Source organism: Phlebotomus papatasi, chromosome 3, assembly GCF_024763615.1.
Source record: "Phlebotomus papatasi isolate M1 chromosome 3, Ppap_2.1, whole genome shotgun sequence".
In the NCBI taxonomy this organism is placed as follows: Eukaryota; Metazoa; Arthropoda; class Insecta; order Diptera; family Psychodidae; genus Phlebotomus; species Phlebotomus papatasi.
In genome coordinates, this window is record NC_077224.1 from 44,729,390 (window position 1) to 44,757,379 (window position 27,990).

The following is a 27,990-nucleotide window of genomic DNA, read 5'->3' on the forward strand; positions in this document are numbered from 1 at the left end:
AACAAAAGAAGTTTCAGGTCTTCGGACAACAATAGATTGCCGACTGGTTTTATTATTGGAAGTTTTCCATTTTGAGATTGAGATCGGGTAGTGACATTCACCCAGAAAACTTAGGGTGGTGCCTGCGGTATAAACAAAAACAAGCACGTGAACATTGAAGAGTGACCAAGTGACTAAATTGGGTACCGTGAGAAAATTTTCCACACAACTTCGGGCGACAATGGAAATTTAACAAATTTTTGGGGAATAGGCACAAAAACATCAAAATATTCCATCGGACATCTAAACACTTTCGTTTTGTCAACTTATGGGGCTCCAATTGGATTTCTCCGGTAACTCTGGAACGGATCTCCAAGCCTCGGGGGCATTTTCTTGAAGGAGTCTCTGCTATATGGAAATCTTCCATGGATTCGGGTTCCTCGGACGTCATCAAACTGTATCAAATTCAAATTTCTGGGAAAAGCATCTTACATAATTCCCATGCAGAATACCACAATGATTGATTAGTTTGTGGCAACAAATTGATCAAACCACACTGGCATTTGCTACCAAGTTCAAATAACTCTCTAAAAGGTGTTAAATTGCAAACTTTATTGCACAACTATCATCGATATCATTGTGGTAAGTTTATACTTTTGATACTCTTAAAGGGTTAGTCAATAAGAGGTACGAATTCAAAAAAAAACGTAATAAGAAGTAACAATACATCAAGTTCTTCAATGAGATGATCTCGAAATTTAATTACAAAAAAAGACTATTAAGAATCTTGGGTAACTCATATCCAATTAAAATGGTTTTAGAACCAGGTAATAATAACTATAAACTTGCTTTTTGAATCAAAGATTGAAGTAAATATCGTTATTTTTCAAGTGTTTTGAAGGTCAATAAATTTATTAATAAATAAGAAACTAAAACCTTAATTGAAAGAATTTAGTAGGGGAAGGGGTAAGATTTTCTGGCTTCGCACACACTCTAGTTTCAAACACTTTATATTTTTCTCATTATTCCTTTAATAAATCGAATCTGACCTAGTTTTTTCGGGAAAAGCGTGACTTAAGAAATATATTTAAAAAAACATAAAATATTCGAAGCCACAGTGTGCGCGAAGCCTGAAGGCATTCCCCTAATAACCCTTCAAGATTTTTGCACGATGGGAAAGTCACAGAAAACTACATCTAACTAAGTGTAGATAGGAGAAGTCTTTAAGGCATCGCACACACTCTGGCTTCGAACAATTCGTATTTTTTCCGAATTCCTTTAATGAATCTGATCTATTTTTTTAAAACCGTTTTTTCAGAAAATGTGTAACTTGAAACTACTCGTATCTATTAAAATATATTGGTACTAGGTCATATTCATTGAAGGAATGAGCAAAGAATGTGAAGTGTTTGAAGTCAGAGTATGTGCGAATCTTAGAAGACTTCCTCTACACTGTGAGAGAAATCCGAAAAAGTCAAAATAACATTCTGGAAATGTTAATTTTACCCTGCATTATTGATCCGAAAACGGTGTAAATATTACCCTTTTTAGGTGTGTTATGGGTTAAAGTTACCCTTCTTTCATGTTGATTATACCCTTAAAAGGGCTAAAATTAACATTAAAAAATGTTGATATATTTTTACACCCAAAAAGTGTTAAAGTTATGACGAAAAAAAGATAATCGCAGCTTCTTTTTTTCTCACTACCTAATTCTGTTACTATAGAGTTATACAAAGAATGACGTTTTACGTATATTAAATATTTAATAAAATTTATTTATTTATTTATTTACTTATCGACTGCGTGCATTACAATAATTACCTAGAATAGAGACAAAACGTTTACAAAAAGCAACTTGCGATGTTTAGGGACCCCTATAAGTCAACTTAAAAATATTAAGCCTTTTGAATTAGAATCTTTTTGATCTAATAACATTTCTATTGATCGATGAAAAAATGAATCATAGAACAGAATTTCCTTAAAGAACAGTTCCTGAGTGATTTCTTTTCCAAAAAATCATTGTAAAGGTTTACGTAAAATTTTCAAAAAGATCAAATTCATAAAGATCGGATTAAAAACAAGATTAAAAATGGATTTTTTCAAGAATACTTGGTTCTTTGGATAAAAAATCAGGACAATGTTGCACAAATCAATTTAATCAATTTAAAATTTGCTGGCCCACCCCCTCCCTCATATTAAAATTCTGGCTAAAACTTTGGATCTATTACTTTTCACGAGTTCTGAGAATTTCTCACATATTTCTAATCAATCTATTTATATAGAAAATTTACTGCTATTGGGTAAGTGTGCCAAATTTCGGCATAGTTGCATGCAAGCGCTAAAGTCTCAAGTTTGAAATATAATTATTTTTAATACAAATTCATTTTTTTCTTGCCTCTTCTTAAGAAGTGTTAATTCTTAATGCATTTACAAATAAATAAAAATATAGACATAGCTTTGGTGGCCTATTTCGGCCACCTTAATTCTCATAGTTCCTTGCCCTTCCGAAATTCTTCCAATATCTTTTTCACATCATCTCGTTTATCAAAGCGACATTTTTTGTTTTTTTTTTTGCATTGTATAATCTGTGGAGTATACAAAAACTAAAAATTCATGGATATCCTAGGAATAAAAAAAGTGGCCGGAATTGCAAACTGGTCGGAATTACAAGCTGGCCGGGATTTGATATACTTACCCTATGACTTTGTCGAAAAAACATTTTTTTCTCATTTTAACGAAAAATATGATTTTCAAGTTATTTCTCAAAGGCTCTTTTCACGAGTAAATTTTCTTCGCCATACTCTTCTGGTTCGTAAAGTATTCTGAACGAAACGTTTTATAGGATATTTACTACACACTTGAGATGATTAAACTTGGTACAAAACCACTGATTTTGTCCAAATTCAAATGAATGATCGGGCTATGACAGGGACTATGCTTTATTGAGAGGATAATTTTACAATTTTGACGAGGGTTCCTGGATTCTACACGGATCTCAGTGATACAGTTCCATACACTCTTTAGTCATCAGGAGACAACTCAGTTCTCTCTTGATCCTTGACATAACTCGACCAGAAAGGAGGGAACGGATTATGTTGAAATCTCTAGAGAAGATATGAGTTTTTGATCTTTTGGGTTGAAAGCTCCAAATGCAGTACTGCTGAATCCGGACAAGGATCCTCCCCGGAAAATTACCAACTTGAATTACCAATTTCAAACTGCTAACTTCAAATGGCTCTCCTGAAGAATTGTCATTCTGCGATTGTATAAAATGGAACCGTTCATATGCAGTGAGCATCATAATTTTGTTAAGCATCTTAAGTTTCTTAATTTTGTCAGACGTAGGATGAATCACAATTGCGACTTTTCTACTTATACTTTCTTTGTAAAAGCATATGTTAAATTCTAAATATTGCTCTTTATATGCTGCTGTAAACCCGATAAAACAAGATCTAATCCTTCTACCATTGCCTATTATATGCTGGATAGACTTACGACTTAAACTGAAAGGCAGCTTAACGTAATTATAATCAAAATGATGATTTGACTAAATTCCCATCAGTTTCCTACTAACAAAAGCCTTAGACAGACTTACGGATTAAGCCGAGAGATGACTTAAAGGTTTACCCCAATTCCCGTAGGATTTAAAACCCAAAATAGCAATCACTTTTACTGGTCTTTGAAAATCTCATTGATCACTTGCTTTTAATATTTAATCCTAAATCGAAATGTTCCCAAAAACCCTGACCAACAACCAATTAGAGAAGTCAACCCAAGAAGCAAAATAGCTGCCTTATAGAACCAAGTATTAAAAAAGTCTTTTAGTGCACTTTTAAAAAACTTAAAGTGAGAATTTTCTGTAGAAATTCCTATAGGAAGCTCTTAAGATCCTTAAGAGTGCGCCACTTTACTTATAGTAATCTCAATGATGGGACTAAGAACGTTATAAGCAAATAAAAAGATTTTTGGTTCTATAGTGCCTTACTTAAGGAATTCTACAACATTATATTAAGAAAAAATTGTTTCTTGGGAAGCCACTTGGCAAAGCCTTAGGTCTGAAGCCCGTATAAGTGCGAGTGATTTTGTCCCTTCCGGGTGACTTTCACACTCCCCTGTTCGTAAGTTTTTCTTTATTTCTAGAACTTAAGAATGGTCTTTACGGTCTTTACCGATCCGATCTACCATATCTGATCGATAAAGATCATCCTTAAGTTCTAGAAATAAAGAGAAGCTTACGAACAGGTTGGTGTCAAAGACACCCGCAGAGGACCAAGTCTCCCGCACTTACGGTAGTCTGATCAGTATTTTGATAATAAATACGTTAAGTCGTTTCTCAGCTTAAGTCATAAGAGTTTCTAGCACATTCAACTACATTAAATTGAACTCATTTGATCGATCTCATTGAAAATTAAGGGGTAGATAACTGTGCCGCTCACGGCTCACTCGAGTGCCGATCTTTTGATCTCTTCCAAAAATGTAGCTGATCTGCCGATCTCGTATTAATCTACCGATCTCGTATCAATCTACCGATCTGATGCCTATCGTATGCCGATCTGCTGATCTCTGGCCAAACTGTGCCGATTTGTCTATCTTTTAGCAAAATAGTGCTGACCTTCCGATCTTAGCTATAGATCTGATGTGCCGATCTCGTATCAATCTACCGATCTCGTATCAATCTACCGATATCATGCCGATCGTATGCTGATCTGCTAATCTCTTGCCAAATTGTGTCGATCTGCCAATCTCTGACCAAACTGTGTCGATCTGTCGATCTTTTAGCAAAATAGTGCCGACCTGTCGATCTTTAGCTCTAGATCGGCACTATTTGGCCGATCGTCACTCACGGTTCACTCTGAGAGCCACTTATTCACCTCTTGTTGAAAATCCTGCAATTGTCGATCATATACCTGCATCAGCAAATAAATATTTAAGAAAAACAATTTTCACCGAACTCATTATAATGGACAATAAAAAATAAATTTAGCAAATGTAAAAGAAGATATTAATCTCTTTTCAAATAAACAAAAGTTCATAACGGAAATACAAAAAAAAATCGCAGTATAATTTCCACAAGTATGAAATAAAAACCTTCAGTGAAAAATATGATGCTTATCTAGTTCAAATAGGGCTTTTAAAACATTCGCATAGCATTAAACATTAAAAGAGAGAGCATGTATTGTAATTGTAATCCATGTCAATAACACAAAACATAACAGAAACCTTCTTCCAAGAGATATTTTTGCGTATAGCAAATGAGCTGGATTTAACATACTTTCAAGGTAATGTAATCCTCTTGGGTGATAGCAAGTTAACCAATAATACTCAGGAAATTCAATTGGTTTTATTTGCACAAATAATAGCAAAAGGGGAAAAATATGTGTTTTTGTGAAATTCTTTTTTTTTTCATCCACAATGAAAATATGGAACCAACGCAAGACTGCCCAAAGGAAGGTCAATGAAAATCTGAGATGATCTTGAGAGGGTAATCGTATTCTTTTAATTGCTTTAGGTGTTTTCGTCGTGAAAGAATCAATGCGTAAATTCAATTCTTTTGCAAGGTTTTCAGCCAATTTACGCCGATCTCTTACGTGGGTGAAATGAAATTACTAAAATGGAAAAACAAATAAGTTATAGACTCTTTTTTCGATTTAGCTAATTATGGTGTTAATGAATTAATTAAAATATTTTTTATAAATATTCAAATTTGTCTTTAGTCGCTCGTTTAGAATAAACACATCTCTCTTTTTGTGTTTTTGAGATTTGCCAACTTTTATCTGTTTCAAACAAATGGAAGTTGAGAAAAACCGCTTACGATCGAAGCCATAAAAAAATATTTAGAATATGGGCAATTGCACATATAGTGCCTTAAGTGATTGTACCAATTAAGCTGTCGTAATAAATTGCTAGTGCAATTAATCAAATCCACACACCATGATTGGAATTATTCCAGTTCACTGATTTCAACTGACGGCGAATGCAAGGAAAATTCAATCACCATGAAGTGATCTTTTGGTGATCAAATGTCATCGGAGAAATTAATACTGCAAATAAATAATATAGACGAGATATCGATCCCTAACACGCGCTGAAATCTTTCAAGTTCATATTGTAACTCTCGCTTCGTTTGCAGAATGGAGCATTAAAAGTCAGTGATACGTGAACACAGAGAGATTATTTTTAATTAAATAGATAGACACGGCCAATAAACAAAAAGAAAAAAATACTATCTCCAGGGAAAAGAGTATTTGAGATGGTGAATATGAGTTACAAGGAAAAGAAAACTCACTTTTATTGCGTGAATTTTGATGCTCGAAATCAAAATTCTAAGTACAATTTCGCAGTTGAAGTGGGCTTTCTAAAATTCCAGAAATTCCTCCAATTGAGTGTAATATTTGCAATTAAATGGTGAAATCCTGTATTTTTAGAAACTCATCAACAATGTCAAGGGGCCTATAAATTCAACGAGACACTTGTTGAAATTCAAAAGCTAATTAAATAGCAATAAATTCAAGTCTGATATGGAGAAAACCCTCATAAGGAATTTCCAAATGAGCTTATAAAATATCCATGAGTGTCGCGGTTTTTCACAGTACTAGGGACTTCTTGTTTTATAATTCTTAGTTGTAATGACATCTTTGGGATTTTTATATTTCTTAAAATATACTTGTTTCCATATGTGGCGCGGTATCTGGAGTTCTGTACAGAAAGTCTTATCAAACAGAAATAGAAAAACGTTACAGTCAAATAATATTCAGAGTGAAGGTACCCCTTTTGAATTTCAAAATTAATTTGATAAAGTATGACTTACTCTACGATTTCCAACTTATCATATTTCATTCCCAAATTTATGGGGGGTCATCGAAGACCGGAAGTTGATATCTTTTCCCGTTTAAGTTCCAGGACGATCACAAGTTCGAAAAAGACGATTATATAACTGCTCTCTCTCTCTTTCAGTTTGATCAGTAAAAATAAATTTTCTAATTTTAATATATAGAGTCTATCTACACAATATGAGCAATTTACGCCATAAAATAAATTTTAAAGGGAAAAGTCTGTAGGGGAAAATGTCAAAATTCCATCAAAAAGAGAACTTTTGAAGAAAATTGCTCTCACAATGTGTAGACAGCTTTAGTGCAAATCACTTTATTAATCTATCAAAGTGGGAAATACCAACGATTTCCTATAAATAGAGAATAATACAGTATTCAAATAAAGAATGCATTCAGATGTAATTTTAAATTATTACTCATAAACAACCATTTGAGGTTAAAAACTCATTTAAAAATCTTTTATAGTTAGCCGAAAGCTTAAAAAGAAATTAGCAATTGCAATTTTTACTCTATTAGTAATTAAGTATTCTTTATAAATTAGAGTATCTTTTAAAAACAAAAATAAGCTTTCGAATAAATTCTCCCAGATATTAAAACTATTTGCGATTTAGGTCCATGCTGTATATACTAATAGGTAATTCCCAGCCCAAAGCATTTGCTTAAAAACTAATTAATAAATTCGATAAATACTCTAAAGAAATTTATCATAAATAAAATGTTATGGTGTTTATGCTACCATAAAATTTTAACAGGTTGTTTACTTACGTAAACTTTTTTATGGTAAATTATCAAAACTAAAAAAATACTAAAACATCGTACCAATGGGAAAACCATTATCTTCGTATTCTGTTATGGCCTCTACTGATTGTGAGAAATTTTAGTCAAATGGATTATTTTGACACGATTTATGTGCACATGTGCAAACGATTTATTTCAAAATGATCTATTTTTATGATTTTACAGAGTAGAGGTCTCTTATATGTCCGAAATAAAGGACAAGAAAATAATTTCTCACTTAACATTTGTGGTTGATTTGAACATTATTGGAAGTGGCTTTAAAACTGCAAATGTTCGTAATCTTTTCTTTAATTCTAGCGCTTAAGAATGGTCCCTACCGATTCAATAAACCACGTCTGATCGGCAAAGACGGCAACGACCATCTTTAAGAGATAAAATTAAAGAAAATACAAAGTCACCCCCAAAGAGCCAAATCATCTAAATTTACTGCAATCGAAATATTTTATTATAGATACGGTAACTGTATCAAATTTCGGCCTGCTTGTAAATTCGGCCACTTCTTTTGTTCCTCAAATTTCCATGAATTTTTAGTTTTTTTTCATACACGTGAGATTATACAATGAAAAAAGGTAATAAAAGATATATCTTCTCCGAACAAGATGATGTAAAAAAGACTTGGAAGAATGCCGGAAGAGTAAGAAACTGAAAATCAAGGTCGTTGAAATATTACCCAAAGCTATGTCTAATATGTTTTTAAATTTCAAAATGTATTAAAAATGATTTTAGAGAAAGCAAATACGTTAAATTAACTACGAGGTTCCAAGTAACACTCCTTAAAAAGAAGTAACATAACAATTCAATTTGTATTAAAAGTATTGCATTTAAAACTTAAGACTTTGGCGCTTGCATGCAACTATGCCGAAATTTTGTACAGTTACCCACACTTCGTCAATAAGCACTATTTTCATTGATAACTTTTACTTTTTTAATACATTAAAATTGAAAAATTTGGTTACATTATCAATTTTACAATTATTTAAAATCTTTCACTTAACACTAAACCCACCAAGACCCCGTCAAATTGACCCGTTTAAAATTAAGACATATTATATTTAAACGGTACAATGTCCCCTATCAAACTTTAGAAATTTCTTAAAATATGCATATGCAATATATAGTTCAGTGTTTAAATTTTAATTTTTTGCTCTTTTTCAAGACAAATTTGTTGAGTATCCTGCTCTACCGCGGTTTGTCATTTGACCGAAAAACGACCAAAAACGGTTGGTAGGTTTAGTGTTAATAGACATATAGGGTAAGTGTGCCAAATTTTGGCATAGTTGCATGCAAGCGTCAAAGTCTCATGTTTGAAATGTAATAAGGGAAGAGTACCACGGATCGGAATGTTAAGAGACATGCTCGATATTTAGTTGAAAATATAAACTTCAAAGCACTGTTTGGTATTTTTGAGTATGCTAATCGGTTTAGTAGTGATCCATTTAAATATATCTGTGCATTTGCATTTTGATTTTTTACAATAAATTAATAAAAAATAGGTCTAATTGCAAATATGTACTCTGTACCTCGGACCGTCATGTATTTAATCAGGTGTCTCACGAAAAACTGGTTTTATAAATTAAATCTGAGCTAATGCACTTCATTCTTGTGATAGTTAAATGGTAAAAAAATAGCTAATAATTTTTGAATATTCATTTTATTTGGAGCTACATTACAATATTAATCTGACGATCCGCGGAACACTGCCGATCGCTGGTGCTCTTCCCTTCTATTTAATAGAAATTGATTTTTTTCATTCCTTACTTAAGGAGTGTTCCTTAGAACCTTGTAGACAGTTTATCGTCTTCATTTATTTTAAAATTATTCTTAATACATTTTAAAATGAATTTAAAAAAAACAAAGCTTTGGTGCCCTATTTCGGCCACCTTCATTCTCATAGTTCCTTTTCCTTCGAGAATTCTTCAAATGTCTTTTTCATGTCATCTCGTTTGTCGAAGCTAATTTTTTTGTTATTCTTTTGCATTGTATAATCTCTGGAGTATGTAAAAACTAAAAATTCATGAAAATTCGAGGAACAAAAAAGGTGGCTGGAATTGCAAGCTGGCAGGAATTTGGCACACTTACCCTATAAATTCACCTTCATAATTTTTTAAAAAAATCCTAAACACTAAACTACTAACTAATCCTAAACAAGACCAAGGTGCTGTTACAAAATTTTGAAATATTAATACAAATAATGACAGACAATATAACCAGAAGCTGTAAACTGGTACAGGGAGGCTTTCAGGCTTCGCACATAATCTGACTTCGAACATTTCATATGTTACCCTTTTTTTTTTAATGAATATGACTTAATTTTCTTGATGAAATGTGTGACTTAAGACTCGCTATTAAAATATATTGCCACTAGGGTTAGATTAATTAAAAGAATATGAGAAAAATAAGAAGTGTTCGAAACCAGAGTGTGTCTGAAGCCTGAAAGCTTTCCCCTCTGTAGGATACTTTTTCGTTTAATTTTTGGAAGTGCAGGAGTGAAATAGTATCACAAGGAAGCGGTGTGCACATTATTCCCATAATATCTTCCCCTCGAGTTTTATTAGATAGATATGTTCACGGGGCGAAATTTGGAATTTTGAACAACGTACTTCGGGTATTTTGAGCAAACCAATTAAGAGTTCAGACAACTTCTTTAAATATTAAAAAATAATTAAAATTATCTGCAAAGAATACTGAAAATACAAAACCGATCGCGAGAATTGGTTAGCATAAAAATCTATATGATGGATTTTTATCATCAAAGGATCGGTTAATTAATGAGTCAAAGGTATAGATCACTCATTTTATGATACAAAAATGTCCAGATTCGATATGTTTTTTGTTACCAAACCGGAAACTAAAGTTATTAGAATCGAATTCAGTGAACTGTACTTGTGGAAATCTATTATTGTATAAGATGGAATAACACAAATGAAGAAATTTCACTTGCGAGAAAGCCTAGTTCCGATATAGGACGTTACATTGTGCTGCATTATTAAGACTTTATTACCATTACCCATAGACTTTGTAATACGCCTTCTAATGCACATAAATATAAAGTGTTATATTAAAGTCCTCAGGAAGTAATTAACCCCTTGGGAGTGATAAAACATCTCCTTGCTGCCTTCCTCATTTTTATTTCTAGGAATGAGTTCAAAGTTTGATCACTTGGCGAATCTTTCGCGATCGTTCCAGAAATTCAAATAGAATCGATCGATGATTGAATTCTTGGGCAATCGTAAACATTATGTTCAGTTATTTTCTGCCTAAACACTCCTTGAAGATGGGTACTACAAAGTGATGCAATAGTGGCCAGAAGATACACGGATGGTGACTGATTTATGGATGAGTGGCAAGATGAGGAGAAGCATATGAACGGTCAGCGGTTGTAAATTTGTGCTGAAGCAAAAACCACAATTCTTTTTAAATAGTTAAAAAAAAAGTATGTTCACAGTTAAAATTCTGGACAATGTTTTGTGTCTGAGGAATATTTACATTGATTTTTTTTTGGGCAAGCTTATAATCTCAAGTGTGTCTTTTGCTCTCTGGAACAACTTTTGTACAATCTTATCGGCGAGGTTTAGCCACAGAGAGAAGAAAACTGTGCCTTACAGTGTAATTGCTGTTTATCGTAACACTTCACAATGCTGGGTATTTGCCTGTTCCCCACTTCTGAGTCCACAGTGAATCCCCACTTGGCGTGCCCCAGTGCCTCTAGAAGAGAGAGCGATCGCCAGACAAACCGATCCGCCACTTCATGTATAGTTCGTTTGTGCCCACAGAACGCACTTTAGTTTCTTATGAGACTTTGAGACGAGATGACATACTTTTGAGTCACAGAGCTCCTCTAAAGAAAAATTCAAGCACTATCAGGGGAATTTCTATTTGGAATTTGTCCCCAAAAAAAGTATTTTGAGAAAGTGTCGCATTGGCGATAATTTGTCCTAAGTGAAATTTTTAAGCAAAAGCTCCAACATTTTCTGTGGTGAAAATTTTTCTTAAAGATTGTCTAGTGAACATTTTGAGCAAATATTGAAGTTTTCATCGGTGATTGTGTGTTAAATATCTTGATTTGAATGCCTATATGGGAAACTCGTTTCTTGAATGTGACTTGTTTTATTATCGTGTCTTAAATAACTCACCAAGTGAATTTGCATGATTGAAATATACACGAACAGATTGAGAAGCAAAAAGGTAGATCTTATTAGTGGAAATAGGAGGAAACCTGAAGTGAATGAGAGGATATTAAATGAGTATGACTTCCACTATACTGCATCCCATGGCGTGGACCAACGAGAGATTGTGCCTGAGTGAGAATACGGGATTAAAGAAGGCACTCCTCAAGATGATCGTCGTGGAAAATAGCAATTCTGCCAAGAGCAATGTGAGTCTCAACACAGATGGTTAAATAATTTAAAAAAAAGATTTCTAACTCTAATTTATAATCCCACTAAGCCCCCGAAAAAGAAAAGCCCAAAGAAATAAAGTACAAAAGACTCTTTACAAATAACAAAAGATCAAGAATCTCAAAGTACCAATCATGAATCGCTTCAAAGCCCACGTGGAAGTGATTCTGCAAATACTTAAACGATCTTTGGCAAATAGCAGCTTCTTAAAACATTGCACATAAAAGCACATAAAAACCTCCAAAGTTTCACCATTTGCAGGAAACAAATACGATCACGCGCGATCGACGATTTAATGACGTCTTTTTGATCACTGATCACTGATAACCAAACTGAAGATTACTTTTAAATATACTATCACAGTTGTAAAAGTTCACACCGTCCTCCGCAATTCAATGATATCGCGTAACAGAGGAAAAACCTTTGAGTATTCACACGAATAAAAAAGTGATCTAATTTCCAAAACTCTGGCAATTTGAAGGACGGTAAACTGGTATGATCTAGTTGGAAATGACGCAAAACTGCAGAAATATTTCGCTAATTTTTACAGAAATTGACTTTTTCTAAAAGCACACAAGAAGTGAGAAAATAATTTAGTAATATATTGTGGAAAAAAATATAGAGAAGAAAAACATAATTCTTCAAGCAAACAAGCAAAATTTTATCATTTTAGAAAAATTATAAAGTATTGGATTGGATTAAGGAACTGAAATTTTCAATTTGATTATGGTTTTAATTTTGAAAATGTTCTAAACTGTAAAATATATACTCAAGAACGGGTTTTTCTTAATGTACATTCAGAGAAGGGTGGGGCAGTTTAGCTTAAGAGATTATTTAACACGATTCTTATTATCAATTTATTATTCCAAGATAAATAATTTTTAAAAAATCAGGAATTTCATAGAATTGCATAAAATGTTGATTCAAAATTCGTTATAGTTTAATCTTTGCCTGCAGAAATTACATTTTGAACCCGAAACCGCTTTAAGTTTTCTTTTCAAAATTATATCTAAGAGTCCAACGTAAATCCGAAAATCTAAAACGAAAAACTTTCTGATTTTGTAGCTCCTTCCGATTTTATTTTGCTTCACCAATAATAAGTTACTTAAGAAAATAAAAAAAAATCGACCTAAAATGTAACAAAATAATTAGAAAATAACAGGGATATTTGGAAAATTTCAACCGTTACTGACGTTTATTTTCTGAAAGACATGGAGACTACTTAGGCTGATTTTCATCTGGTTTACAACTTTTGTATATTAACAATTTAAAAATATTTAAGTAGTTAGTAAAATTCTAAAATATTAATATATTTTCCTAAAAGTATAATATAATTAATTACTGTGCATTTTCTAACATCAGGTCTAACATCCTATCCTCTGTCCTATTTATAACAATTTACGTTTTAATACTATTTTCTCAAACGATAGTTACCGAGTTTATTTTCTCATATTCGAAATTTAATTTTTTTTACATTCAAATCAATTAATGATACAAGTTTTGTGATATTTTAAAATTCGTTTAAAGAATCATACCGGTCGATATGCACACGAAGCGAAAAGTGAAAAAATCTAGTTATTGATTTCCGGAATTTATCTTCAAATATATTTCGGATTCACATACCAATTTTCGAATTTTCTTTCTCTTAAAGAAATCGCTTTTGTAAACAGTAATGACTAACTTATGATTTATTACTACCTTAGACCTTCGAATAGCTTCAAAAGCTCTTTTATTAACAAGAAATACTTTTAAAGGAAATATATTTATAAATCTGCAAATATATAAATCGAAAACCTAGAAACTCGATAATAGTTAATCAGATCTTTTAAACCGTTATAATTATATATATGTATGTATATACATTTTTTTAAAATTAAGAAACGTATTTAGAATGGAATTTTTAAAGTAGAGTAGAAACCAGAATTCCGGATAACGTAAAATTCCGAAATAACCAATTTAGAATTTCGGACTCCGATTATCTACTAATTCTGTAATTCTAAGATACTTCTATAATTAGGATAACTGTACAAAATTTCAGCATAGTTGCATACAAGCGTCAAAGTCTTAAGTTTGAAATGTAATATTTTCAATACAAATTTTGAATTTTTTGTTACTTCTTTTTAAGTTGTGTTGCTTGAAACCTTGCAGATAGTTTATTGTCTTTGCTTTCTCTAAAATAATTCTTAATATATTTTAAAATGAATAAAATAGCTTTGTGTAATATTTCGGTCACTTTGATTTTCATAGTTTCTTGCCTTTCCGAAATTCTTCCAACACATCATCTCGTTCACAGAAGCGAGATTTTTTGATATTCTTTTGCATTGTATAATCTTTAGAGCAAGAAAAAACTAAAAATTCACGAAAATTTGAAGAACAAAATAAGTGGCCGAAATTGCAAGCCAGCCGAAATTTGGTACATTTCCCCTTTTTATATGATTTTTTAATCGAGTTTTATGAGACACTAATTTGATATCTAGAATCCCGCGTCATTCGGAATACCAAATTTTTCCTGATAACCGTTTTTTGCAAAATTCGTGACCCATTGTGACGTGCGAAATCTCTTATAACCTACCGCATCTTGAATTTTTGCATAAACCAACGTCAAGAGTTATATGGAATTGCTAACGTGGTGAAAGTCTCTGCGGCGGACTTGACGTTATTAATTGATGCAATTTGTTTTACAATGTGGACAAAATAATGCGCAAGAGGAGCTCATCGTATGCGAAAAAAGAGCACATGGAAAAGAAACTAAAACGATGACTGGAAAAAAGTGTGAAATGACGTCAAATGTTGCGACAGTAAAGTTTCAGTTTGTTTCAATTTTAGTAGCTTTTTTTTGTGTCAACCGAAAAAAAAACTTAAACTGTAAGTAATTTAACTTCCTGCATTAATTGCTTCATTGTAGCGCGAACATTCTCGTGATTCGTAATTTTATTTTTGAAAATATGCAATTCATTTTATGGCTCTTGGGAGGATTGATATGGATAAATATTGGGTGGAATGTTATTGTTTTTCACATTGATCATTGGACAATTAATTTGACTTTCTGCTCACGATTCATTCAAATGATCGAGCCATGATCGTCCAAAAGGGGATCTTAGCAGGGAAAAAGTTAAAAATAGCAAAAAATTATGTCTTTGAGTATTCAAAAATGGAAAGCACCAGCAATAAAGTAGGTTATTGTTGAAAGACTCAAGATAATGAGTGTTTTATTTATAAAATCAGAGACAAGAATAATTATAACTCCTTAATGCTATTCAACATTGTCTGAAAGTCAATGAACTAAAAACAATTAAAAACGATTATAACTTCCAATTGCGATCACATGAATTTTTTATTTTTTTTTCTCTTTTACCTACTTAACATTTTTGTCACAATCAATATTCATTAACGCACTTCTTTAAGACATTGTATAAAATATCCTTGAAATGTGAATTCACTTGTAAAATTGAGACAATTAACAGTGGATTTATGAAAATGTCATTAATCAATTCTGTAAAGTAATACCAAGCCAATTCAGCCAGTCTTATGTGGCTCTTTGAAAGGCCATAAAAAGAAGAAAAATTAATCACTGTGTGCTAAATACGCCTTATAACGTCACTAATGTGTGACTCGCCTGCAAAAGTATTTTGAAATTGTGGTGCGATATTGAATGATCGTTCTCATTGCATTAGTTGAATTGACTAAATGAATTTTCTATCTAGCTTTTCCACGGAGAAAAATTATTTGTTATTTGTAAAAAAAAGGCAGCGTAATATTGCGTATCTTAACTATCGCGCCAGTTTATTAAAAGACTGTATAATAGAGTGGTTTAGGTTATTAGTTATTACATTGTATACGCGTTGTTACGGGTTGTTATAATAACTCTTAATAGAATTGCTTAGTGAAAATTCTCACAAGAGAAAATGACTGTTTAGCTTCTGTTTTGCACGTACACATAGTTTTCACCGTGTGTTGAATTGTGCCACATTTTTATCGCTACCTTGTTATTTGATAACTATTAAAATTACCTTCAGTTCAAATTGAGGGGTATAATGAGCTTCTGGAAATGCATTAAATTGAAAAATAAAATTTAAAACATCATTATTTCGCCTTGTAAAATATTTCTAACCTCTACTATACAGTCTTGGAAAAGAGGTTATTTCAAAATGTGAGGTTATGTTGGTTATAACCTCAAACAATTACAGCGTGATTTTAAAAAGAAAACTACAACATTTTTAGTTTGAATTCGTGACTTTATTGCTAATTTTACCAAATGGGAAACAATTAGTCTACAGGTTCTTTTTTTGCAATTTCCGATCTATTTAACATTTTAATTTGTACAGTAAGTTCCTCATATATAATCTGCTCAAATATGAACGACGACGGTTGAATTCAAAATTCAAATCCCTTAGGTTCTTGAAAATATAATTCTAATTTGAGAAGTAAGAAATACCATCTGTACCCCCTAAATGTTCATATTTGAGGAACTCGACCGTATATCAATTTCTAACCTTAGAAACCCAATCTAAAAGTCACATGTTCTTATATTAGACCCGAAAAGTTGTACTTAAAACTACTGAAAATTTAGTTTTGGTCAATAAAAAACCAAATTTAGTTAGTTAAAAATTATTCTGAGACAAACCCTAAATCTTTACTTTTTTCAAGTTTTCTGTATTACAATTGTATATGTAAAAAAGTCGTTTATGTTCTAAAATTGCAGTCGAATTTTTAAAAATTTATTTTGATTTTTTCTTATTTACATTTCTGGAGTATTGTATAGAATTTTAAAAATTAAATTATAATATTCGTTTTCTCTAAAATTATTCATAAAAATAAATACGAATATAAGATAATGCTTTGTATGTTATATCGGACACGAAGTTTCTCGAACACCCTTTCCCTGCCGAAACTTTTCCAATGCTTTTTCTGCAGCAATTCGTTTGTAAAGCCGACGGTTTTTTAATTTTCTTTGTTATTTTGCATCGCATATAGAATTTCAAAAACTAAAATTCAATGAATTTTTTGAGAAACAAGAGATGTGTCCGATATTGCAAGCGGTACAAAATTTGGCACTGATACCTTGATTCCCTTATGTTTCCCGTGCATTCCGTAATAGTCTAGTCTAGAAGCATAGAACGCATAGAACGATCAATTCAAGTGACAATATGTAAGTGATAAACCCCTTGTACTTTTTTCCATTGACACGGGTTTGTCGTGTATAATTTAGAGAAATAATAGTCAAAGCTATAATGGCTAAAACACAAATTTCCACGTAATTTGTTTAACTAAAACCCCACAGAGTTTTGCCTAAAATTTATGGTTGTGCTTTGAGAACAAGAACATGTAAATAATACTCAAGAAGACTATAAATTTGTAGTTGTTTTCCGACAGATTTTCTAACTTAGCTTTTGCGTTTCACTGGAGCAAATATGAGCTCAAAAAAAAATTTCTAAGCACTGTCACGCATCATCTGATAAATTTTATATCATTGTTCAAATAAATTCACCATGTCATTTCCTCAAATGCCAGAAATTAGTAAGAATTGTACAACTGTAATGAAATAATTACAATCCTCGTGATGTCGTTTTTTCTAATTGAGTTTTGACCTATCTCCATTAATTTTGCTTTAGAAATGGTAGATTTGGGAGGGATCTTGTGGGATCTTGTGGGATCTAGTGACATCTAGATGCACAAAATATGAAGATGTGAAGATCACCTCCTGACACGATCATCCAATATTCCTGGGGATGATCAGTGACAGTGACAGATTAGGTTTTTGTTCTCTCTTTGGTTTCTAGACCAAAAAAATCTTCCCTGACTAAGTCTTAAGTGTACAATTGATTGAGAAAAAGGCACATACTTACCAAGCTGGTGACGGTAAATATGTCTCTTCAGATAGTCATATATAAATTGTTGTGTGTAAATAGCCAAAGTCAGGAAATATGAGCTCAAGTGATCGTTGCCTGACGGCTCTTTATCAGTAAAAAAGCGAAATACAAGCCAAGAGAAAAAAAGGCGCAATCATGGGCCCCCTGACAGGAGAGAGACAGAAAAGGAAGATCCAAATGATCTAACGTGCAAAAAAAAAAGCCTCTAATCTCCGTAGTCATGCGAACTAGCAAAAAGAACATGTTAAACATGAATTGAAAGTCTTATCAGTCATTTTTTTCAGTCATATCAGACAATATTTTCTCGCGTGAGGTTGCATCACAAAATGAAAAATGAATTATTCTCCCAAAGGTTCTGTATATTATTTATCACAAAGTGTTGGGTGATTAGAACGTTTGCAACGCTAGAGATGGGGACTTCTTACACTCGCTTGAGATGTAATCAAAAATATGTAATCAATGTAATAGTGATTTTAAATACATAGTGATAAAAATTTTATTACTCCTCTATATACTAGTGTTTTATTGAGTTATCGATATTGTGACTAACAATGTTGATCCAAAAAGTTTCTTTTATAGCAAAACTCTTTAGAGACAATTTGCGGAAATTGTCTCAAAAGAATTTAGAGATATTGCAAAGAATCTCTCAAGATTCTTGACTCACCCCATGGCTATTAAATGAATAATTTATATAAAGATCTCCAAGAATTCCTCGTATGATTCACAGAATTAATGATAGTTTCTTGTTCTTTGCAGAATATCAACAGTGACTTCCTAACAAATCGCAATTTACCGACACATGACAACATGTCTCTGCTGAAATTCTTCGCAATTGTAAGTATTGTCAACAATACATTCAGTTTAAATATGCAGTGAAAATTTTACCTTTGAATTGTAAAAGAGAAATTCGGTAAAATCCCCTCGAAATTTGATGACATATAGGGGGGAACCGAATCACAATGATTGTGATGACGCATCCGGATCCCCGTTTCTCAATTAAAATAAAGCACCAGAGTCTCATTTACGGCAGTCTTCGAAAAAAGGTTAAAATTAAATCAACAGAAAAGTTCACAACTTGACTCGGACGTCAGAGCATTTCCGTGGAATACTTTTAAATTTAATGATGAACAATTGAGCTTCCGGAGTACCTCAATCGACGTTCCCTTACCCAATGAATGTACACTTTTTTTTAAGAATCGAGTCACTTGTCACACTCATTTCAATTAATTGATCTTGAGATTTGTGTCAGATGATCTGTTGTTGTCTCATTCTTCAACGTCTTCCCGCAAGACATAGCGGAATTAATATTACAAAGATAGCTGTATTAAATGAGTACTAAGAACCATAAGAAAAAATGAGAATTTAAAAAAAAGATGTGATCAGCTTCCTTGATCTTGAAAATGAATATTTTTTAAATGATATTCATTTATTAATTAAAAGTTTGAATTAAATTGAATATCCCAGAATATCCTCATTTCTTCCGATTTTATGATTCTAAATCATCTTCTTCATCTTAATTATCTTCTCGAACAAAGAAGATTGGTCAATAGGCTCAATAGGACAATGGGATAAGTGTCTTGATCTTACATAATGAGTAATTTGAAGAATTTATTGGGGAATAACGTGATCAGTCAAATTTCAGCTGAGTAAAGTCATCTTTTCAAAAGAACAAAATCTCTAATTAAAATTTGTTTCATTCTTAGCAATTATCAAGCCATAGATAAAAATATTTATATAAAATTTCCCTATTTTTTTTAAAGAATATTAAATAAAGATCACTTAGAAATATAAGATATTCATTTTTAAATCGAGGTTTCGTGAAGTTGAAGACATCTTAAACCCTAAATTATCTACTAAAATATTTCTAATTCTAATCTTCTGAGAGATTCTTTATAATTTGATCCTCAAATAGGAGTCAATCAGTTTTTCCAATGTTTTAAAAAGTTTTTTGATTCAAGATCGCAGTGAAACGTGATCTTTCAAGTTTTAATACGATTCAGGAAAATAGCTTGAAAACATTATCTTTAAAATTTTCTATAAAACCAAATTTTCAATTTTTCAATTGATCTTCATTTCTTTTTAACGAAGATTTTTTATACAAGTAAAATATCGTTTTGAAACAAATGATCTTCATTGTGAAAAAACCGGTGAGCATCGGAGATATAGGGCAGCTCAGAAAAACAACGATTCTTCCCAAAGCTTTCGGCTCAGTCTCCAAGCCTTCCTCAGTGGTCAAATCTAACAATTCCTTGCTTTGTCATATGGTCTAGGGATGCACAGGGCATGGGATTTTGAGGGAACTGTACTTTAATTTCTAATATTTTGCTAATTTTGTGGCAGTTTATAATATTTTAGCTTCACTCTTTTGGTTTTCTTTGTGGGTTCTCACAAAGAAAACCAAAAGAGTGAAGCTAAAATATTATAAACTGCCACAAAATTAGCAAAATATTAGAAATTAAAGTACAGTTCCCTCAAAATCCCATGCCCTGTGCATCCCTAGACCATATGACAAAGCAAGGAATTGTTAGATTTGACCACTGAGGAAGGCTTGGAGACTGAGCCGAAAGCTTTGGGAAGAATCATTGTTTTTCTGAGCTGCCCTATATCTCCGACGCTCACCGGTTTTTTCACAATACAAATATTCCGTCGGTAACCACATAACAAATGATCTTCAATTCTTTAATGAAAATTCGAAACTTTTCAAATAATTTTTAGGGAAAAGAATTTCTCGATTTTTTTTAAATATTTTTAAAGTGACCTTCAACTCTGAAAGTGAATAAGAGTATTTTCGATTATTAGGAATCATTACTTCCTAAACAGAGACAATTTTCAAAGACTGTTACTCAAGAATATTTTCCTATAGTGATCTTTACTTTAGAGCCAATTTTACAGTACCACATTCAACTGATCTTCACTTCCTATGAATGAAGTTTTTTTTTAATAGAAGTAATAGAAGTAATTATTTCAATCAATAATCCCTAATATCTCAAAAGCTTTTGATTAAAAAAAAAATTTAAAACAAGCAATGCTCAATTTTAAAATACAACCTAAAGTTCAAGGAATTAATTAAAGAAAATGATCAGTCAAATTTCAACTTCGTCTTTGAATGATCTTCAAAGACGAGGAAGGAAGATATCTGATTATAAGGTAACATCCGATTTATGATCTTCGATCGACCTATAAGATTTCATTATTATCGATCTTGCAGCAGCTATTCAATTTCATGTGATTATTTTTAGCAATTGATCCTCATTGAGTTTGATGGAAATCTTGAAATTGATACTATAAACAATAGAATACCTTAGTGAAGTATCATGAGACAATGACCAATCACTCAGTTGGATGATTTATCTCATATTTCAAAGTGTTCACAATTTATCGAACGTATGATCGAGTGATCTTATTAGTCATCCACTAATTGCAACTGAGATCACTTGATCTCAAGTGAAGCAATTGAACTATTCTGAGTCCTTAATGATGTCAAAACTTAACTGATCTTTTATGTTTATGATCGCATCGTTGATCTTGACGAATTTGACGTAAGTGCAGGAGCAATAAAATTCCAGCAATGAAAATACTTTTAAGTAGTAACCGTTAAATGATACTTGACCAAGATCTTCACATTTGATCATCCACCTTCTTGTGATCTTGTGATCTTGCGATGATCGAAGACGAAAAAAAAAGAAGAGATGAATGAGAGTCACAGATTTCCGGCAAATCAGTAAGTTGTATGATTTTCTGTGAATGGCAAAAGCCGTCACATAAAAAAAAACGCTAAAAGATCAAGAAACAAGTCTCTCTATATGATCAACTCGATGGTCTTGCGCTATATTTTATCTTTTCTCTCTCACACCAACTTTTATTAGGTTTGTATTTCATATCGTTGGCAATTCGATTTTATATTATACATTTTCATTCATCCAATTGACGTCATAGCATTTAAATGGTTGTCTTTGAGAATAAGACAAAACGATGAAGAAGAAAAATATCGTCTTTTGTGGTTAAATTGCAAGACAGAGACGAAACAGACACTTTCTTTTGCTGAGACCTTAAAATGTGGAGAATTCTTTTTTTTTTAAATATGTGCTCTTTGTGGAAGATATGTAATATAATAGATAAGAAAATCCACAGTTCATGTTCACCACAAATTGGTTATTACTGTATCACGAAAAAAAAGAATAATTAAGAAATTATTTCACACACTTCTCAAATAAAATTGAGTATAAAACAATGAAAATGACGTCAATACGTTGAAAGATCTGTTTCAATACTTTTTAGTATTTTGCCAAGGGGTGATTAGAGTCAGATTAAATGGAAAAATCGCATAGTCACTTGATATCTTGCACAAAAATTGGAAGATTGTGTGATTTTTGCTAAAAAAATATTATAATCGTGAGATTTTCACACGAAAATCGTAAAATCTTTGCACAGAAATCGGCAAATCGCGCTACTTTTCACAGAAATCCCTCTTATTTTCATAAATTACTAAAGTATCCACGCAATCTGACAAATTTTGTAAATATCAAAAGAACTCCAGATCTCACAATTTGGTGTATATAAATCGGCAGATCGCGCATTTTTTGTGCAGAAATCGGAAAATCGTGCGATTTTTGCATTTTAAGTGAATTATAAATTCATCAGACATTTACCCCTTGATTTTCTCTACAGTAGTTTGACTTTGAAAGGTGATCTTGCATTTCCCAAAAAAAACTCTTTATTTTCCTTCGCTAAAACTTTGGAAACATGAAAAAGAGGAGAAAATTAATAAAAACTCCATATTTCTTGGTCTTTTTTTATCTTCTTTTTTTAATATGTGTATGGAGAAACCATTTGAATAAATGTTTTAAGTTGTTGGCGCATTTGACTGCTCCTTGTAAATAAATTAACAGTGAGTTTAAATTGATGCGCGAAAAGTTCTAAACACAAAATATGGTGTGAGTGAGAAGAAATATTAATTAAATATGCGATTGACGCACACAAATTTGTTAATTATACATTTTTATGAAGATCCAGAGTGAGAAAATTTATGCCAAAAAGCACCTCAATTCTTAACAACTTGTTCTCACAGCCATTCACTTTTCTCCATTCTACTTTACACCTAATTTCTATAAATATTTTTTCTTTTAATTTATTGGCAGCTAAAGCTGTTTTAATTTTCTCTTTAGAAAATTTTCCATCTGATTAGAGTTTTACACTTGTCACGAGATCTGATATGTCTATAGGAAATGTCAAAATAATCTGATAACTTTAACATTAATTAATAATCACATGAATGAAGAGATAATGCAATTTAATGAGACTCTCATTTTCCATGAAGTTGTTTTCTCTGCGAAGAAATTAATGAAAAGCCACACAATATCTAAAGAGAATTCCAACAATTTTTCTCTACACGGAAAAGTCTTGTTTTCCTTTTTGGTATCTTTCTCTGCAATTCTATGAAGATAAGAAATATTGAAAATAAAGCAGAATTGCAACCAACTCACCACAAACTTCTCCCCCGAAATGTCAATAAAATAAATGATGCAAAAAAATTATTATTATTATTGCCACGGCTCTTAATTGAATAATTGCGCGATTAAGTAAATTGAGTAGCCGTTTAACGTAAGAACCATAAGAGCCAATAAAATGTCGGCAAAATGAGAAGACAGCGTGCAATTTCATTCGTGATCGCACATTTCAAGTGATCCTCAGTTAATGATCAACAATTAATCGTAATTAAACGCATGGAATTGCCTGTGATTTATAAACAGATGCTCTGTAGCTCAAGTCGGATGCTTTAGAAAAATTTTCTGATAGCCAATTAATCTTTATCCATGACTTGTCTGCTTAATCCGGGTCACGAGATAAATAATACTTTTTTTTTTAAATATATACATGAACGACTGAAGATATCTATGTTTAAATTCTTTACCTAAATTTAATATTATTTTTTGGCTAAGGAAATGTACCCATGCTTCGTACGATCCCAAGCTTCATAATGACTAAATTTTTCCTGTTTCTAAATAAATGTGCCTCTGCAATATATTTTAAAAACTGGGTAATTTCTCCTAATTTTCAAAATTTATTGAGAAACATAGAACAAATAGTCAATATGAATTTTGGGATCGTCGGAAGCTTGAGCACTTTCCCCTATTTATTTACATTTTATTCAAAAATTAAAATAAAAACATCTTTTTTTTTATAACCCCCATCCTTAACGGCTAAGATCAATGTGTAGTATCTGTTCTTATTAGTTTAACACCTAATAGTTCCCTCATAAAAACATCTATCGAACAGAAAACGGTTTTGTTCAAAATGGCCGCAACTTTTTTAAAATTCTATTGTCTCTAGGCTATTTTTCCCTTGTCTCAATTGCCATTAAAAAAACTTTTGGAAAAAAACCTTAGAATAACGATAATGAAATTAAAAATGCGAAACAAAAACGATTTTAAGACTCTCCAGTTGAAAAAGAGCAATAAAAAACTAATTACGCAAATATATCCACGTTTACGCACGCAGATGAGATTAACACTTGGAAGGACCCTAGTGGCAGCCGCTGCCAATTTAGTTTTCAATTTAATTTTTTATAGTGAAGAATATATTATTTCGCCTGGAGACCCGATTGAATGCGTGCAGAATTTATCTGGCTATTTTTTCGTTATAAAATTTTTAATAAAAATTAAATATTAATGTAAATATATTGCAAAAACAAAAAACTGCACTCGGAAGGACCAAGTGGCAGTTGCTGCCATATGCATTTTATATGGCAGTTTGACGTTCTGCAGATGTAATTGATTGTTAGTGTATAAAAGCCTTAAAAGAACAAATTGAAAGTGTTTTTGCAAATTATTGAGAAGAATTATGGGAAATATTGAACTGGGAAATATGTATGAAATATGAATAATTATGGGAATTATTCAATTTTTCTCTTATTTACCAAAGCTCAAAATCCATTTTGTTAAGCGAAGTTAATAGAAAATAGTTAATAGTATTAACTATTGTTCATATGTAGAATTTTTGCTTTGAAAAATAAGAGAAAAATTGAAATATTCAAAGGCTGCCGCATCAAAGGCAGACCACTTTCCCTGACGCCATGATTCTGATAAAAATGAAAACATCGAATGGTTAAAAATCTTTAGATACAGTACCCAAGGAGGTGAAATTTCTGATTCAGACACCAGAAAAGAACTGACTGAGGCTCCGAATGTTAAAATATAATTCAAAATATCAAAATATTATGTAAAATCCGATAAGTGGCAGCGGCTGCCACTTGGTCCTTCCGTGACACTTTTAGTTAGGGTTCTTCGAAGTGTTAAACTAAGATTGTCCCAAATTCCTAAACCCAAATAATTATAGAATAATTTTATAGAATAATTATTTACATAACCATTAATTTTTGGAATCGGGCTTTCTGTTTCAAATGAATTTATTTAGTTTACATAAAGTTATTTATATTCCTGCATTAAATTACTATTCGATTGTCCCAAAATTGTAATACAATTCTATAGTTTTATATTCTAGTCTTGTAGTTCTGAGAATATTAAAATATAGATCAAATAACATTTTTATGAAATTTTAAATCTTTATTTAAACATTTTAAATATATAAAATTAAAAAAAAGGATTCCACAAAAATTCCACACTCTACGAGGTTTTTGGGACATATGGGACAGATTGAATTTAAACAAATTCCATTAAGTAAAATAAAATTGAAATTTATAGTATCGACTAAATTCGGACTAAGATCATTCTAATGCGGTAACATGAAATGATTTGATCGATTCAGTTCGTAAAAAATGAACTTTTGAAAAATTGTAAAGTGTACACTAACCTATTAAATAATTTATGTAAATCGATAAGGGGATAATAATTTCTCCATGTTTTTTTTACACGTTTCTACTCTGGAGTTTGACCATTAGGATCAATAAGGCTTCTTTTCAGTATTTTCAAAAGAAGAATATCTTAAAAACAATTGATCGAATAAGTGGAATATTATATACTGCTCCTGTCCCAAAAAAAAAGTCGTACGTTTTGGAACAAATTTATTATCCAGAAATTTTCTTTTTTTTTTCTTTTAGTAAAATCATTATTAAACTGAGATCTTTTACAGTAAATGTTTAATTCAAAAGAATTCCTAGTAATAATTTCTCAATCCCAAAATTTGGCCAAAACGTACAACTTTTTTTTGGGACAGCGGGAGTAGATATTTTTTGATTATTCTAATTCTACGTTCTATGCTTAAATTTAAATTATGTTACTTTTGAATAAATTCACTGCATTTTTAAACTAAACCTGTAGTTTAAGTCAGTTTAAACAAAAGAAAATATATCAACCAATAGAAAACGGGCATTTTCAACATGGCTGCCGCGTTCTTGAATCCTATTGGCTGATAGTATTTTTTTCGTTTTAAATTTTTGAAACTAAATAGTTTTCTAACTGACTTCTATCTTTCCTTCCAGAACGCATTGGAATTAAGTGCTCCGGCTTCCCCGTTGCTCCTTCAGCAGAGCAATTCCACAAATGTGGTGACTCCCGGATGGCTTCAATTATCCGGTCATCCTGAAAGTATTGCTCCAGCTGCCAATGGCATTGTGAGGAAGCGTGTTAGTGGACCAACGGACAGTGAGATTGTGGCGTATGGAGCCCTATCAGCTGATCCATGTGCATCAAAGATCGTTCCCAAATACATCGGTTACCGGGAAATAAATGGGGAATACTACATTGAGTTACAGGACCTGCTGCATGGCTTCAAGGAGCCCAATGTCATGGACATCAAAATGGGTTGTCGTACATTTTTGGAATCCGAGGTGACCAACAAGACTCTGCGACCTGATCTCTACAAGAAGATGATCCTTGTAGATCCGGAAGCACCAACGGAGGAGGAGCACAAGGCTCAAGCGGTAACTAAGCTGCGGTATATGCTGTTTCGGGAGCAGATGTCTTCGAGTCAGACAAAGGGATTCCGCATTGAGGCGATGAAGATCAAGGGATCCACTCCAATCACGGATCTCAAGACCATCAAGAGTGACAGTGATGTGAGTCAATTGGTGGGAAATTTTCTGCAGAAACGCCGCGGAGTCACGAAGGAACTAATCAAGAGACTGAGAAATATGAGGTCACTCATTGAGAAGAGTGACTACTTCAAGAGCCACGAAGTTGTGGGCAGCAGTGTATTCATCGTTTACGATGATCACCATGTTGGTGCTTGGATGATCGATTTTGCCAAGAACAAAGTCTTGCCTGAGGGTGTTCACGTGGATCACCGGAAGCCCTGGATTCCCGGAAATTGCGAGGAGGGTCTCCTGCATGGAATGGACCAACTGATAAAGGTGTGTGAAGGAGTCTATGAAGATTCCAAATAGACTGATGATCACACAAGATCCTCCGTTGAGACTGATTTTACTCAATCCTAAGGGAAATCCCTGAAGAAAATCCACGCTCCAAGTATTAACCGCCATAAGAGAACATCAAGATTTGGAGGAAGATTGTTCTTAATAGCATTTCTATATGCTTACAAATTTAAAATGCAGATCTGTTACTTAATTTTCCAAATGCTCGATCGTCTTATCGAGAAACTCTTAAGAGATTGCGCAGAGATAGAGAAAAGGGAATGACTCACAAAATGCCCAAAAAGAACTTGAATCATTTATCATGAATCAAAGACAGGGGAAAAACTAATTTCCCAGCCATTCAACAAAATACTTTTTACCTTAAAAGGCATTCATACAGACTTCTGTAAGAAAATAAAGAGGAATTTTTGAGACATCTTTTCGTCTCTGCAGTGTACATAAATTAAACACATTAGCAAAAGAATAATATTTGATGAGTTTTGGAGGAGAATGTTCATAGCAATTTTAGCATTGTATTTCATTTTCTTATTTAAGCTGAAAGGCGATTACAGCCAAAAATATTTTTCCACATTGGAAATATTTATTAATGAAAAGAAATTAAAAATTTAGTAGGTGTTTAGAATAAAGAAAATCTCATAAAATAATTTTAAAAAAAAGCTTTGAGTGAGAATAATACGGATTTTTGTAAGAGAAATTTTGTAGTATTTATTGACTTAATTTTTTTTCAAACATAATAATGAAATAAAAGTTATTTCTTAATCATAAAAAATATTTTCTATGGTGTTCTC

General features: G+C 32.1%; 1 protein-coding gene and 1 non-coding gene across 5 annotated transcripts; both read left to right on the forward strand.

Annotated features, from left to right (window-relative positions):
* The first annotated feature begins 102 nt into the window (after positions 1 to 102).
* On the forward strand, positions 103 to 27,971 carry LOC129807932 (inositol-trisphosphate 3-kinase homolog). Of its 4 annotated transcripts, none has more exons than XM_055857544.1 (3): positions 103 to 621; positions 18,631 to 18,708; positions 26,312 to 27,971. In XM_055857544.1, exons 2-3 carry the CDS (start codon positions 18,682 to 18,684, stop codon positions 27,212 to 27,214), a joined length of 930 nt encoding a protein of 309 aa, XP_055713519.1. In that variant the 5' UTR covers positions 103 to 621; positions 18,631 to 18,681; the 3' UTR covers positions 27,215 to 27,971. The 4 variants fall into 4 exon arrangements, with proteins under 4 accessions (XP_055713519.1, XP_055713517.1, XP_055713516.1 ...); XM_055857542.1 differs by lacking the exon at positions 103 to 621 and adding an exon at positions 11,097 to 11,982; XM_055857541.1 differs by lacking the exon at positions 103 to 621 and adding an exon at positions 11,348 to 18,335.
* LOC129808369 (U2 spliceosomal RNA) lies at positions 24,055 to 24,183 on the forward strand. The gene has a single exon (XR_008752399.1). It is a non-coding gene; the product is annotated as a U2 spliceosomal RNA (small nuclear RNA).
* Positions 27,972 to 27,990: the final 19 nt, after the last annotated feature.